Raw genomic sequence first — 17,297 nt, forward strand, 5'->3', positions numbered from 1 at the left:
GTGAAGTCGCATGCTAATGTTCTGATTTAGCACACATTACAGGTATTATTATATAAGCTAGTCTCGCGACGCTTGTCTTCAAATTATCTATTTACATTATTTATAAAGAATTACGACAGCTGTTATAACAATTAAAGATTAATCTACACTTATCTCTCCATGGGATAGGCAGCAATGCCAATAAAACACGCACAGATTCACACAAAATTACCAGCAGTATATTTCCATATAGATCCACAGTAAAATATTTATAGTAAATATGACTTAATCTTTTATTTGTTTTGGTGATAATGTACGTTGACATGAAGCGTTGAAGATCATTGCTGAACACCATGCCAGGAGAGAAGGCTGTCTACAAGGGGGTACCAGCGGATGACAAATATGAAGGTTAGTTTTTTTTATATTTATTTAGTTTCAATAGTTTCTAAATGTATTTCTATGTGATATTCTAAATGACTATAGTTTACGTCGTGGCCTGAAGGATAAGACGTCCGGCGCATTCGTGTTGAGCGATGCACCGGTGTTCGAATCTCAAGTGGATACCAATTTTTCTAATGAAATACGTACTCAACAAGTTTTAATGTCCACGATTGACTTCCACGGTGAAGGAATAACATCGTGTAATAAAAATCAAACCCGCAAAATTATAATTTGCGTAATTACTGGTGGCAGGACCTCTTGTGAGTCCGCACGGGTAGGTGCCACCGCCCTGCCTATTTCTGCCGTGAAACTGATGCGTTTCGGTTTGAAGGATGGGGCAGCCGTCGTGGCTATGCTTGAGATCTTAGAACTTATATCTCAAGGTGGGTGGCGCACTTGCGTTGTAGGTGTCTATGGGCTCCAGTAACCACTTGACACCAGGTGGGCTGTGAGCTCGTCCACCCATCAAAGCAATAAAAATAAAAAGTTTAACTAAAATAGTACCAGAAGCAACCAGACGGGGAGACAAATTTTCAGAGTCGTATCCTCCGAAAGATACTTAAACGAAGCTCACTCGTGCGTCATGCAGGCTGCGTTTATTTAATAGACACGTAGATTTTAGAAAATTTTAGGATTAGAAATGATAAATATTGTCATCATTATATAATCCGTGGGCCGACTGATCGAGTTAGCTGAGAGACGAACCGGGGCCTCAAGCACAACTTGCCGAGCTTGCAGCTTCAAATCTGTACGCTGCTTTTTTTAATAAATTGTTTACCATAATTTTTGTAAATTTCTTAATTCAACAAAATATAGTATCTATAAACTAAACCAGTATCTCTTAAATTATAACTCATAAATATTAAGTCGTATAAATTTTTAATACCAAATATCATTGACTTATTTACGGTATTTATTCAATGAGAACAGCAATCGCGTTTCCTTTTGAGTGTCAACTTGAAAAACAAGGAAGTTATTGCGATAGGCCTATAGCTCGATGGGTTCGATCGGTTACACTTCTGGGGGATAGGGTGGACGTGAGCGGTCGTCCATGAAGACGGAATCCTGTCAGTACAATAAGAGAGGCGATACAGACGCGTTAGCGCAGACGTCAACTCAGGGACGTATATTTTCTGAACCACTGTGGGGATGCAATCTGACCCACTCGACTTATAGACGGCCAGGAGTTGGAGTTCCCGCCTGACTGCACATTGTGTCAAGACGTTCTCGGGCATAGAGCTATCACACTGAGGGATGTTCGGTAGTGTGGCACGCCCCCTCATCTATAGTAGAGTTCGAGGCGAAGAGTTTGACCAGAAGATCGGCCTTCTTTTTTGCACTATGAGCCAGCCTGTCATCGGAATTGCACAGTGGTGGGAGACTAGATCTGCAAAAGTTTCCTTCTGCAGCTTTGGTGAGCGACCAAAAACTACGACTCCCGGAGGGATAGCTCTTTAGTCGCTTGCCCACTTTAGCAACGTGCCCCGACTTCGCCTTGGAAATAGCATTCTTGTAGGACTTGGAAGGGGCATTATATTTCTATATAAGTTTCCGGCTTTTCCCTGAGACGTTAGGATCCCGACGATTCTTGGCTTCATCCCGTCCGCGTATACGACCGCTTCAGGTGTGCGGTAATCTTATTGACATTGTCATACCAGGGTCTACTGGGACCTCCGATTCCAGATACCCAGAATTATCATATCTTTAAGTAAGTCCACACAGATTTCAGGATCACCAGAGGGAAAGCAGAGCCGGCACCATGGGTAGGACGCGTAAAGTTCGCGCAATCCATCCCAATCTGCTAACTTATGCCTCTAGACTCTTCGACACCCGGTAATCTTTGAGATCAGGACGAGAGACCGGTATGGCCGCAAGGATAAGGTAGTGGTCAGAAAATCAAAGTGGGGCGTCGACCACCACACTTTATCCGTCTGGATCAGTGGTCAGCAGCTCAATATCTGCGAAACGGGTGAGCTGTGTCACCAGCTGGGAGAAGCCATACGCCAAGGTGAAATCGTAGGTAGCCTGACCCGGGAGGTCAGTGGTCCTGGACTCCAACCATTCTTAGTGATGAGCGTTAAAATCTCCAAGAACCACCACCTTCGCAGATGGGTACTGCTCAAGCACGCGGTTAGTCCCCTCTTTCATGCCCTCTATTAGAGTTGAAGATTAGTTGTAAATTATGTATTTTATGGGTAAATGACAGATGTGTTTTCTTCTTCTTCTTCCATCAATCGTGTCACTCTTGACATAGTGGTCGTGGTCGTCATGTAGTGTTGGAAGGGGCAGACTTGATGAGTGTCACGATGTCCCGCCATCTGTCCCTGCTCGAGGCCATTCTACTGCACTCATTTAGGGGACCTCCCACTGCAGTTTTAATTTGGTCGGTCCACCGCATTGGTGGCCTCCCGGGGGGTCTTGTACCATCAACGCTTCCCTGTACAACGAGGCGTTTTATGTTTTATGTGTTTTACAATGATTTAATAACAGTTATTTGGGTTGTGAGTCACTTGTTGCGTTGTGAAAACGGTTGCGTAACTATCACGTCTAGACTTGTAACACGTAAATAATCAGGGACAGATCATGTGTGTACAAGGTCATCTCGTTTGAAACTTAAATTCTTAAAACTCTGCAAAATATATATTTTCTACGTTTAAGTATAAACATAATCAAAGACCAAGACACAGGGCAAACAAATTTATCTTTGGACAACAGAAAAAGACTTGTAACTAAGTGCACACCAAATTGCCTCCCCACAGATAATATTATAGTATTTTCTTCGTGTTTTCACGAGTCGTATAATTAAAACTAGTTTTACTATTAAATCTCGCGTTTTTTTTTGTTATTAAATATAGCGGTATTACATTGACGACATTTCGTTTCCACGGTCACGGATGATTAAGGTGTCATTCGTCAATATATCATTATTGGATTTAATAATGAACATAAATATTATTTTTGTATGAAAAATATTTTAATATTCCTCACTTTACTTTGTAATATTAACCTAGCATCTAGTAAATATATAGCGTGTTATATATATAGTTATACGTTTATATTTATAGTTAACGTATATAGTTATATTACACATATATATATGACGGCGTTAACGATATTTATGTTATATAGCACGTGCAATAGGAGTGACTCACACAAGCCAGGTGCGCCGGCCGTGTCGTTCCACTCGTAAACAACAGCTGCAACAGAAGTGACTCATAAGCCAGCTGCGCCGGCTAGTATAAAAAGGCGGAACGTGCCTTGAAATGAACATTCGTTGGACTGCGCTTGCCTGGTGCACTTACTATACCCTTGTTACGTTGTGTGATTCAGTGACTGTTGTACGTACTGGTTAAAGTTGGACAAGTGTTAAAGTGAATTGTTAAGATAACATATTGTTGATTAAATCAGGAATCAAAAAGTGACATCGTTTTACTTGGTGTTCAACAAGATAATATCTACCCTCAAACCAACATCAGAAGTGAGATCAGGACTCTACTCTCACTGGCGTGACGTGTTTGAACATGTTCGAAGTACAGCAAAAAAAACATGATGCAGATCAGAATACTAGTAGTGGTACGCCACAAGAGCGTGAATGCAGCATACGTAAGTCGTGTAATAACGTCTCTGTTACCTCGATGGAAGATCTGAGCCACGAAGAAATCGTCACATCTTACGTTCTGGCTCATATTGCCCAGTTTGACTGTCGACTTCATCACATGGCATTTACTAACGGAAATACAACACGTAACAAGCTATTGCAAGAAATTAAAGCAAGTGCAAATCTCAAGTGAAACTTCGATCGCAATAATGGATCTGTCATGACGAGTGGGTAGTTCCGACACGAATCGTTTTTAAGCCAATGACTACTGCTAGAGTTACATGGCACTAGTACAGTAAACCAGGACATGAGACTGTGAATTGTCGCTGAAATTTTAGAATCTACTCGATTCAATACCAATAACACTACACGTTCGATGACTTCGGGCTCCAGCAAGCAAGCAAACAAGAAAGCAAGCAAGTTTCCGTGGGGAAGAAAAATTGACACATCTGAAGTCGTCGTGACCTGTAAGATAAGACGTCCGGTGCGTTCGTGTCTGGCGATGCGGCGGTGTTCGGGTTCCGCTGGCGGATGCAGGTTTTTCCGGTGAAGTGCGTGCTTGTGCGTGCTTGACATGTGTTCGCGGTTGGCTTCCTCAGTGTGGGAGTAACATCGTGTAGCCGGAGGTGAGACTTCCGCGGTCGCGGCCCACCCAGTCCGCGAGAACCGGGCAGATCGCCTCGACGGTACGGAGGCCGGCCGACGGGTCCGCCAAACGACGAGACCACGCCTCCAGCACGGACTGCCGATATTGGAGCCCCCGCGCTCCGGTTGCACTTGCGCTAGGGCGCGCCGCCTCGTAGGAGACTGTGAGGTATCATTGAATAACTCTGACTGCGATCGCGCGCTGCCGGCGTCGCAGCGCGGCGACGTTCTCGTGGGTAAGGACGTGGCACCAGACGGGTGCTCCGTATAGTGCCATCGACCGCACGGGTACCATCACCCTGCCTATTTCTGCCGTGAAGCAGTGGTGTATTTCGGTTTGAAGGGTGGGGCAGCGGTTGTAACTATACTGAGACCTTAGAACTTCTATCTCAAGGTGTGTGGTGCGTTTACGCTGTGGATGTCTATGGTAACCACTTAACACAAGGTGGGCTGTGAGCTCGTCCACACATTAGTACGAAGAGCATAATCAAACGAAATTAGATACGAAGTTTAAAGGGCCGTTTAAAGTAGTTGAAGTATTGGATGGTGTCGATTTAATTTTGACTCTCACACATTCGCTTAAGGCTCGAGCTGCTACTTGCCTCGCAAAAATACAGCCTGGTAAGATATCCTGGCCTACTATTAAAGAGATGCTGACAAAATTATCTAATGATGCAAGACCACTTCGACCTGGTTATTAAATTTGAAATGGAAAGCAAAAAGGGACCAGCTGAAGCCGGTATCCGGCTATGGCAACTTATAAAGAAGATTCCCGACGCTAATGTGCCAGAACAAATAGCCACCGGATTTGTTATATCAATACTGTCGCAGTGTGATGAAAGAATCCGTCGGGAATTGAACTCTGTCGTTATTACCACAAAAAATCGTCTATTTCACACATTACGTGGCTTTACCCTCAAAAGAAAAAACGAAGATCCTGATAAAGAACCAAAACGCTCTCGAAGTTTTTTTTCGTGGAAGCTGCCATTTCTGCGGAAAACCTGGGCATCGTGCCGAAGGGTGTTGCGACAGATACTGCTCTCAAACTTTTTTCGATATTCCAGCAAAACCTGAACAACCTCCTCATCCGTGGGCGCCCGGCTCTCGCCTGCAAGTCAGCTGTTACGTGTGCGGTGATGCGAGTCATGTAGCTTCTGGGTGTTCCATGCGCTACAAGAAGAAAAACGGACACTTCTCCAGGTGCTGTGGCAGGTGCAACCAGAGACGTCAACGTGTGTTCCAGAGCTTCAGTGTGTTACAGATAAGTGGTTTTGGCTTCCCCTTTATGTTCCATTCAGGGTCAGAATGTAGTCTTATAAAACAAAGTCATAGTAATTTATTCAATGGTAAGCGGTTTCATGAACAAGTCACTCTTTGATCTGAAAGTAACTTAGACCCAATCATGATGGTAAGAGCACTTAGGGGATATTCAACTCGCCCTTAATAGTGCACGTTGTCGAGTAACAGGGTTTACTCCAATAGAATAGACGTTTGCCGTTCAGGGTAGTTCACTTGAAATATCTTAAAGTTTCAACAGAGTGATAATCCCTCTAGATTAGATCTTGATTTAGCACGGTCGAAGACCGGCGAAAACATAAAAAAAAGGGCACAAACAGAAGCTTGGTTTAGTCGAGGCAAAGCTAAAGTCAACCTCTTTTCCACTGGGGATTTTGTTTTCGTAAGTTGACCGAAAATGTAAAGGTCCCTTCAAAATTACTGCAGTTTTGGAAAACGATAGGTATAAATTGAGACATGTAAATAGTTCTAATAGAGTGTACAAATTTCCCCATGAAAACTTACGTGAAATACCTCGAGGCCCGTCAGGCCTACTAGAAATTTCTGAAAATTATAGTGACGATGACGTGACGGCGTACACAGATGGGTTAATTAATCTTGTTCATGAAACTGATCTTAATGATGACGACTCTATCACTGACAATAGAAGCGACATTTTTGTCCGCAAATAGCGATACAGCAAACATAGTCTGTGGGTAGTGATACAATGTCTGTAAGCTCAGGCACCTCAGGTGCAGGTGTTGGAAATGTAGAAAACGATGGTCGGTCTCGTACTATTTCTGAAGAAATCCCGTATAAATGTTCTGGTTTAAGAAATGTTTTAACAAACGCTACCGTACACGCAGATTAAAAAAAAAAAAAAGAGAATTGTATGTGGCTAGAGAGATGTTAATCCGGACTAGCAAAAAAAAAAAGAGAAAAAAAAAAAAAACAAAAAAAAGAAAGTGTGAAGTCATTGAAGGGTCTGTCCGGTCCAATGGCTTGGCTATAGGGATTTTCATCCAGATTAGCCACAACAATTAGCTACAGGGATTGCGATTCGGTCTAGCATTATCCGGTCCAGTTCGAAAAACTGAAGGGATAACAATTCCGGTCTAAGTTAAAAGGGACATACTTACATACCTGAAGAGTTTTAAATGAACTGGCCCAGGTATGTAAGCAGTCTGAAGGCTATTTATAGCCAGTATAGGATTTTCTGAAGAATTATGCGAACCGAACCGTACTAGATTGTTAATATCATAGACCAGTTTTAAGTTGCATCCGTTAATGTCAGGATGAACGAACACGTTTGTTGTTCACAGACATACCATAAGAATGCGCGCACGAGGACGAGCGCACGTCAGTATGGCCGTGACGGCGTTAACGATATTTATGTTATATAGCACGTGCAATAGGAGTGACTCACACAAGCCAGGTGCGCCGGCCGTGTCGTTCCACTCGTAAACAACAGCTGCAACAGAAGTGACTCATAAGCCAGCTGCGCCGGCTAGTATAAAAAGGCGGAACGTGCCTTGAAATGAACATTCGTTGGACTGCGCTTGCCTGGTGCACTTACTATACCCTTGTTACGTTGTGTGATTCAGTGACTGTTGTACGTACTGGTTAAAGTTGGACAAGTGTTAAAGTGAATTGTTAAGATAACATATTGTTGATTAAATCAGGAATCAAAAAGTGACATCGTTTTACTCGGTGTTCAACAAGATAATATCTACCCTCAAACCAACATATATATATACCTAGTCAGGTCATAAATTCTGTCACATGTTTAATGTAAAATAATTGAAACAAGTTTATTCATTATGTAACCATTCATATACCAAAATGAACTTAACAAAACATAGATTCTTATGACACTAAAGTTTATTCAAAATGACCTCCGTGATTTTGAATACAGGCCTTCAATCTGCGCGGCCAGTCGTCTATCGCAGCACGAACGAGGTCCATGTCAATATCGGCGGCTGCCTTAATCAAGGATGTCTTGAGTGACTCCAAATTGGGATGAGGCTTTGAGCACGCCTTTCCTCCAAGTGTTGCCATATCTTGTAATCTAACGGATTCAAATCTGGACTGGAGGAGGGCCAGTCTTCGTGCCGGATGAAGTAGATTTCACGCGCCGTCAACCAGTCTTGTGTGCTCTTCGCTCTATGAGCTGGCGCCGAATCTTGTTGGAATACCCAGTGCCTGTTATTGAACATGGTATGAGAAACAGGTTCCACAAGGTTCGTCAGGACTGTATCTTGATACACAACTGCATTCGTTTTTACACCTTTCTCACAAAAATGTACCTCTGTTAAGCCCCAATAAGAAACTCCCAACCATACCATGAGCGAAGATGGAAAATGACCTCGTTGGACACGCGGAATACGGTTGCTCGCTTTTTCACTACTGTGTGCGTACACCTTATCATTTTGTTTGATGTAGCTCTCTTCTACGGTAAAAATTTTTTCATCCGAAAAAAGAATTTCCCGATATTTTTTTCCCGCGTACCGCTTCAACAAAGCGCGGCATCTCTTCAGTCTCAGGTCCATTAAACGAGCATTCAAATGATGTCCTGTTTTTCTTCGATATGCCCGAAGCCCTAAGTCTTCATTTAACACCCTTTTCACCGTGGTTCTGCTTAACCCCATCTGAAGGGCCAACGGTTTCTGCTTACGTTTGGGATTTCTTTGAATTCGCGCCTTCACAGCTTTTATCACTGCTGGAGTCCTAACAGACCGAAGGCGACCACTTCTTGACCTGTCATCTACACTAGAGTCTTCATTGTATCGTTTGATGGTACGATAAACGAATATTTTGGTTATATTCAAATTTTTCAGTATGTTAAAAATTTGAATTGGCGCGTAACCGCAACGATGCAACGCAATAACTGCAACACGGTCTTCTTTAAGCTTCCACTCCATAATTCAAAAATGAGTAAAATTCTAAAAGTATACATTTTTATTTTCATGAACAATTCGAAATTCGAATTCAATAAATTTTTTTGTGGCCAGCATTCTAAAAGAAAAGTTTTTACTGTGTGACAATACTTATGACCTGACTAGTTATATAGTGATGAAAAAACCCTCAAATAGGGTTCCTTGTGAAAGGACAAATTAAAAGTAATCCATGCTTTTTGTTTTTCCTAAATTACTATGCCCAAACTTGGATCTTCATTGATCACATCTATGCCAAGGCGCTATTGACAGATGCAAAAAATCATACCAAGCACTTAAAATGTGAACAAAACTCGTAATAGTGTGAGTAAGAATCGGAATTTAAAAGAAGACGATGCATGCTCAAGAATGCCAGTTTGATGTTCTGCTGAAAGTAGATGATAGGGGCTGCATAGAACGGGCACAGAACAGAAACAAAAAGTTAAAATTGTTCATAGCTTTATTTTCCAGTATGAAAGTTATATGTAATACGAATTTCGGGTAGGAATAAAAGTCATTCTTCTTATTTACAATTTAATTATCAATAATCTTATCTGCTATATAATATCAAATAACACAATTAATAGAACACTACATAAACAATTAGTCTTTGTTGTTCATCTCTTGTTTATATTTATAAAATTTCACGGTAAAAAATTATCCTAACAATTGTAACTTCAAAACTTTTCAGTCTTCTTAAAGCTCAATACACTGATCGACAGTGTTCAGCCTATTACTTATGCAATGGCGTAATTTTGGAATCGGAATTAGCGGAATGCATATATTGCTTAAAACTCTGATATCTATAGGCTTCGATAAGTTATATCTTGAACAAAAACACTAAGGTATTTAAGTACTATCAAATTTGATCCTCTGTTCTTCCTAATCTACTTAGTCTGGCCATAAATACTGTTACAATAAAAAATAAAAATAAATCTATTGCAAATAACATTTATTACTTTTACAGTGTGTTAGTTTAATACATAAATATAAAACAATTTAAAGTATAAAAAGCTTATTCGAAGTGGTCTCCATTGGCTGCAATACAGTCCTTTAAACGTTGAGGCCAGAAGCACGCACTTTTTCCATGGGAAAATTTTTCACTGCCACTCGTACGGATTGTTTTATGGACTCCAAATTATCATGGCGTTTAGAGCAACCCGTACTCTCTAAAACTGACCATAAATCATAATCCAGCGGATTAAGATCGGGACTAGACGACGGCCAGTCTTCAGCTCTGATGAAGTCCGAAACGTTCGTTTCCAACCAAGACTGCGTAGACCGAGCTTTATGACTTGGCGCCGAGTCTTGCTGGAAGGACCATTCTTGATTATTGAACATGGTGTTGTTGAGGGGCTTCACTACCTTCTCAAGAATGGTATCTTGATACACTTGTGCCGATGTTTTGATACCTTTTTCACAAAAGTATGGCCCAGTCACTCCTTCATAGCTAATACCCCACCAAACCATCACTGAAGTCGGATAGTGCCCACGTTGCACTCTGTCGACTAATTGGGAAGCTTCCTTAGAGCTTTGAGCATAAATACGGTAATTTTGTTTGTTAAAATGTTGCTCAATTGTAAAAAAATTCTCATCCGTAAACAAAATTTTTCTATGACCTCCCTTTGCGTACCGCTTCAGTAGTTGTTTTGATTTTACCACCCTATTCTCTTTTAAATTATTAGTTAAGAAATTACCAGTACGTCTCTTATACGCTGCATGTCCTAAGTCATCTTTTAAAATACGCGACATGGTTCTAGGTGCTATCTTCATCTCCCGAGATAAAATGTTTTGCTTTCGGACAGGATTTCTTCGAATTCTTTCCCTTACTGCTTTGACCACCTTTTTCGAACGAACACTACGTGGACGGCCAGTTCTTTTTCTGTCACAAACAGAGGTCTCATTGCACCTATTAATAGCCCGGTACACAAACATTTTACTAATACCAAGCGTATGGAGAGTTTTAAAAATTGCATTTGGCTCCAAACCTACTTTGTGTGATGCAATCACAGGGATTCGGTTCTCTTTATCACCCCACTCCATTTTAATATCGCAAAATATTGTACAATGTATTGGCGCCAAAATCAGAAAACTCAATGAGCAATCATATAAAATGACATAATCCAAATCGGTAAAGCGTATTTCGTGTTCGTTAGTTTTGCATTCGAAACGACAACCTCACTATCATTCACTCATCTCATTTATTAAATTTAATTATTTATTCGGCGTGAAAAACAGTCTCTTTCGAGACTAAAACTCCACTGAGATCACCGCTTGTTGTGGCATTCTCACAACCCAGTGGAGCCCCACCTTCCCAACTATCCACCCCAATCCCAGCTGACTGCCGTTCTCACGGCATAGGCACTCCCCCCCTTGTAGCTGGTAAAGCGCAGGGGGTGAACTCCTACTCAGGGGACTCGCCTTTCGGCGAGTGTGCCTTAAGTCCCGGGGACGCCCCCCCCCCGGGCACAACAAACAATGGAGGAAGAACTGCTAGGATTCCTAGGGTCACTCGCGGAGAAGTATCCGATACTCTCCAACCTCACGGCCGAATTCGCGGCCTACAGGGCCGCCCGCGCAAGTCCCCCCCCGCCCGCGTCCCTCGCCGCGTCGTTTCGAACCGCGCAGTCATGCCCCGCCCCCAAATCCAATTCGAGCGCACGTACGCACGTAGCGACTCAGGAAGCGCCTAGCGCCAACGAAGCGCCTAACGCACCCGCGACGTCGTTCACGCCGATCTCGTCCGTCGCGTCGTCCATAATTGCCAACTCAGGTTCAGACTCCGATACCGGATCGGAGATGGACTTCGAGTCCGCGACGAGCCCGCAGCCCGGAACCTCGGATGGGTTCCAAACGGTAAAACGCGGGAAAAAACGTACTCGCGTCGTGGAGTCCCGGAGCTCCACGACAAAACAAACAAAGTCAGCGACTGCTTCCCGTCCGCAGGTAGTCGTGACACCGGAGTCGGACTCCGGCCGCCGCGCAACCCCACCGCCGCGTCCCAAGCCCGCGCCCGCGCAAAAAACCGTCGTCCCGCCCCCGCTGATTCTCCAGGAGAAGTCAGTATGGAACCGCGTTTCCCAGGCCCTTCAGGCAAACAAAATTAATTATACCCATGCGCGTAACGTCGCGCATGGAATCCAAATCAAGGTCGCAACGTCGGGCGACCATAGGGCTCTATCCGCATACCTCCGAAAGGAGAACATAGGTTTCCATACCTATGCTCTTCAGGAGGACCGCGAGCTCCGCGTAGTAATACGCGGAGTCCCGAAGGAACTCGACATAGAGTACGTCAAGGAGGATCTGACCGCTCAGTCCCTCCCGATAATAAGTGTGCACCGGATGCACAACGGACGCGACAAAAAACCGTATAACATGGTTCTAGTCGCATTAGAACCAACTCCGGAGGCCAGAAAGAAGATCGCATGTCTCGCGACAGTATGCGGCCTATCCGGGGTTACCATCGAAGCCCCCCATAGACGTGGCACTCCCGGACAGTGCCACAGATGCCAACTCTATGGCCACTCGGCTCGGAATTGCCACGCGCGCCCCCGCTGCATGAAGTGCCTCGGCGATCACGCCACGTTAGATTGCTCGCGAGTTAGGGAAACCGCGACCGAACCTCCAAGCTGTGTCCTATGCCTTAAGCAAGGGCACCCCGCGAATTACCGTGGATGTCCTAGGGCTCCGCGTAAACGTCCGACCCACCCAGCCCCCCGTACCGTCGGCCCAAAGACTTCGGTGCCTTCAGCACCGAAACCCGCCTTCGTACCGGCTGCGGTTCCCACCGTTTCGGCGTGGAATAAACCACTGCCGTATACGAAGTCGGGAACACAAACCGCACCCCAGCCCCCGCTCGCGACACGTCCTGCGCCGCAGCCCCTGCTCGCACCTCCCCCCGTGCCCGCGTACCGTCCCCCGCAACCCTCAGCCGTCAGCGACTTCGCGCTCGTGCGCGACTTCGTCACCACGGTCAACTTCGACCGTCTGCGATCGTTCGCAGGCGCGATGCGAAGGGCGATAAACCCCGAACAACGGCTCGCGGCCGCGTTTGAGCACATGGACGTTTAGGAGTCCGTGGCCCGTACTTTCTAAAAAAAATATACCGGTAATCAATGGCGCAAAACGCTAGAGAGAAACCGTATTCCCTTACGTTAGCATTCTACAATGCTAACGGACTCGCGCGACAACGCGATCAAATTTACGAATTCCTCCGCGACAATCTTGTAGATATTCTGCTAGTGCAAGAGACCTGCCTGAAGCCCTCGCGTCGTGACCCGAAAGTCGCGAATTACGTCATGGTTAGGAATGACAGACTCACCGCCTCCAAAGGCGGGACTGCCATTTACTATAGGCGGGCCCTGCACGTTGTCCCTCTCGATACCCCCTCGCTCTCACATATCGAGGCGTCAGTGTGCCGTATCTCGCTGACGGGACACCAGCCGATCGTCATCGCATCCGTTTATCTCCCCCCGGACAAGCCCCTTCTGAGCAGTGACATCGAGTCACTGTTCGGCATGGGAGACTCCGTCATCCTGGCAGGCGATTTAAATTGCCACCACACTAGGTGGAACTGCCACAGTTCAAACATAAACGGTAGGCGTCTCGACGCGTTTATAGACGACCTTACCTTTGAAGTAGTCGGTCCCCCAACTCCAACATGTTATCCGTATAACATCGCGCTCCATCCGAGCACTATAGACCTGGCACTGCTGAGGAACGTAACTCTGCGCTTGCGTTCCATCGAAGCAATGTCAGAGCTCGACTCAGACCACCGACCTGTCGTTATGCAGCTCGGTCGCCCCCACAACCCAGTCACAGCTACGAGGACCATGGTGGACTGGAAGAAGCTGGGCAAATGCTTAGCCGATGCCGCTCCACCAATCCTCCCCTGCGGCCCGGATTCAACTCCATCCCCCGAGGACACAGTCGAATCCATAAACATCATCACGGATCACATCTCTTCCGCGATCATAAGATCCTCAAAAGAAGTCGATGTGGAGGATAGCTTCCACCGCATCAGACTGTCCCCCGAACTTAGGAACCTCCTAAGAGTTAGAAACGCGGCAATCCGGGCCTACGATCAACTTCCCACGCACTCAAACCGGATTCGGATGCGTCGTCTACAGCGGGATGTTAAATCTCGCCTAAGCGACGCCCGAAATGAGAATTGGGATAGTTACTTAGAAGGACTCGCGCCCTCTCATCAAGCATACTGGCGACTAGCAAGGACTCTCAAGTCCGAAACTACCGCTACTATGCCTCCTCTCGTACGCCCTTCAGGCCAACCACCGGCTTTCGATGACGATGACAAGGCAGAGTTTCTGGCCGATGCACTGCAAGAGCAGTGCACCACCAGCACTCAATACGCGGACCCCGAACACACCGAGGCAGTCGACAGGGAGGTCGAGCGCAGAGCTTCCCTGCCACCCTCGGACGCGTTACCCCCCATTACCTCTGACGAAGTTAGAGAAGTAATAGATAACCTTCAACCTAAGAAGGCACCCGGCTCCGACGGCATCCGCAACCGCGCGTTAAAACTCTTACCAGTCCAACTGATAACGATGTTGGCTACCATCTTAAATGCCGCTATGACGCACTGCATCTTTCCGGCGGTATGGAAAGAAGCGGACGTTATCGGTATACACAAGCCGGGAAAACCGAATAATGAAACCGCTAGTTACCGTCCGATTAGTCTCGTCCCAGCGATAGGCAAAATTTACGAACGGCTCCTTCGGAAACGCCTCTGGGACTTCGTTACCGCGAATAAAATTCTAATAGACGAGCAGTTTGGATTCCGCGCCAAACACTCGTGCGTACAACAAGTGCACCGCCTCACGGAGCACATCTTAATAGGGCTAAATAGCCGTAAACAAATCCCGACCGGCGCCCTCTTCTTCGATGTAGCGAAGGCGTTCGACAAAGTCTGGCACAACGGTTTGATCTACAAAAAGTATCTACAGTCGGCATCGCTGCGCCACTTTGAGAAGGCGGCACGACATGAGAACCCTCTCATCGTAGCCGCTGGAAATTACATACCCGATCCTGTAGACCGATTGGTAAACCGTCGACGTCGCCCAAAGCACGTCATCACGGATCCTCCTGATCCATTAACGGTGCTTTTAGGCAATACAAGCACCGGTCACCGTCCTCGTCGAACCCGTCGCTTGCGACGAAGGGCTCGACGAGCGAATTAACCCACAGACACAGCCCACTGAGTTTCTCGCCGGATTTTCTCAGTGGGTCGCGCTTCCGATCCGGTGGTAGATTCTGCGAAGCACTGCTCTTGCTAGGGCGGTGTTAGCAATTCTCCGGTTTGAGCCCCGCGAGCTCACCTACACAAGCTAGGGTACGCTGAAATAGCCTCTCAAGGCTATCAGCAAAGGTAGGAAAAAAAAAAAAAAAAACAAATGTTGTTTATTTTTTATTGGAACAGTATTTATGGCCAGATATATTAAAACGTGAAGCAAAAACTTTGTATCCATTTTTACGAAAATTGCGCGGACGGAGGAGTATTAAATTTTCCACACTTATAGAGAATACAGAGAAGAAGTGCACAATGCTAATATATTTCTAAAATAATGCATAAAAGATACATTTAATCAATAAAGAAAACATTACACACACTACCATGTATTTGACGCACACACGCATGCATACTATATTTTATTGTCAAACTTTTGTTCTTGACGTCTGTTGTCAAATTGAGAATAGATTAAATATTGTTTGTCTTTGTTAATATTTTTTATAGTGTAGTCTTGGCGAAATTTGTGATTATAGAAGTATAAAATACAATCATAATAGTGTACAAACTTACAATTCCAATTAATTATAGTCGAATTTCGACTACTGCGGGACCTCTTGTATACCATAATTATTAGACGTAAAACGGCTTGTCGTATCTTAAATTGCCTTCTTGATTGATGATTTTGTGGCAAAAAAAAAACTCATCAAAGATTTTGTATAAACATTACTTTGTTGAGCTCTTAAGGAATTCCGAGTCTTATATAGTCAATGCAAGGCAATCAGCTTTTACGGGAATTTTATCTTTCTTAACCGATATGGATAGAGCTTTAATCAAGAAAAGCTCTGTAGGCTATGTTGCTGGCTTCATGTTTGGATATAAAGCTTCACTGAATGCCTTATTAAGAACAATTTCTCAAGAAATCGTTTTTTTTATATGCCCAGGAAATGAACCAATGCTATGTAATAACAAGTAAGTGTAAAGAGCATACAGACTGAGCATTGAATCTGAGTTCAGTGGCAGACCGCCACATTATTATGGCAAACGAAGCAATGAAGCTGTTATATTATTATCACATACCAGAGTTAGTACAAGTTTGATTGTTAAATTTAGCAATCCCTTTTTTTTTGCTTAGATGGGTGGACGAGCTCACAGCCCACCTGGTGTTAAGTGGTTAGTGGAGCCCATAGACATTTACAACGTAAATGCGCCACCCACCTTGAGATATAAGTTCTAAAGTCTCAATATAGTTACAACGGCTGCCCCGCTCTTCAAGCCGAAACGCATTACTGCTTCACAGCAGAAATCGTCGGGGTGGTGGTACCTATCCGTGCGGACTCACATGAGGTCCTACCACCAGTAATTACGCAAATTATAATTTTGCGGGCTTGATTTTTATTACACGATGTTATTCCTTCACCGTGGAAGTCGATCGTGAACATTTGTTAAGTATTGCAACAATAATCTGAATTAAAATTTATCTTTCTAGGGTCATCACCAAAAATTCCGGCACCAAAAGGCTTTGGCACCCGCCACACTCAAGCCTTGGTACTGTTTATATGTTTAACCGTGGCGTACACCATGAGGGCTCAGCTCAGCGTGTCTATGGTCGCCATAACTGGTCACGCGGTCACAGAAAGTGAACTCTGCAGTAATGTAAGCACCAGTGAGAATACCAGCTGTGTCACAGAAGAAATCAGCGCCTGGAGTGTTTATCGTGTAAGTTCTTATAAATTATGTTTTTATTGCTCTTGTAGGGACACGAGCTTACGGCCCCTCTCATAGTGAGTAGTTACCGTCGTCCATGGACTTCAGCAATACCAGGGGAAGAGCCAAGTCGCCACCAACCGTTAATGACTAACTAAATGGCTGTGATCCTTAACACTGGTTGAGCCTCTAGTACACATGGTTTTTATCACACCTGATGAGTTGACGGCTTGCCTGTTCTTAAAAGACTACCGGGGCCCATAGACAGCACAGTGTAAGGGCTACTGTTAAAATTGAGACGTTGACGAAGTCTCAATTGTGAACTACTTTATAACTCTTCAAGCCGACAGAGTGCAACCTCCTCATGCGGGCTAACAGTATGGGTAAATTGCACAGGTAATAAAAATAACCTTCAGTTTCTTCCAAAATGATGACCCCTGTTAAATGGGTAGGGCCATAAAAACATCTTGGGGTG

The 17,297-nt window shown here is 44.7% G+C and overlaps 1 protein-coding gene and 1 long non-coding RNA gene across 2 annotated transcripts in view; both read left to right on the top strand.

The window, feature by feature from the left end:
• The first annotated feature begins 238 nt into the window (after positions 1-238).
• Positions 239-17,297, top strand: part of Pi-t1 (inorganic phosphate transporter 1) — a 40,356-nt gene continuing 23,297 nt past the window's right edge. Inside the window, exons 1-2 of the mRNA XM_028176973.2 lie at positions 239-387; positions 16,605-16,834. Coding sequence (XP_028032774.2) covers positions 333-387; positions 16,605-16,834 — 285 coding nt within the window. The 5' untranslated portion in view covers positions 239-332. The remainder of the gene's footprint in view (positions 388-16,604; positions 16,835-17,297) is intronic.
• On the top strand, positions 3,515-9,820 carry LOC149502398 (uncharacterized). The gene is made up of 2 exons (XR_016323368.1): positions 3,515-4,502; positions 4,618-9,820. It is a non-coding gene; the product is annotated as an uncharacterized LOC149502398 (long non-coding RNA).

Source organism: Bombyx mandarina, chromosome 08, assembly GCF_030267445.1.
Source record: "Bombyx mandarina strain Sakado chromosome 08, ASM3026744v2".
NCBI lineage: Eukaryota > Metazoa > Arthropoda > Insecta > Lepidoptera > Bombycidae > Bombyx > Bombyx mandarina.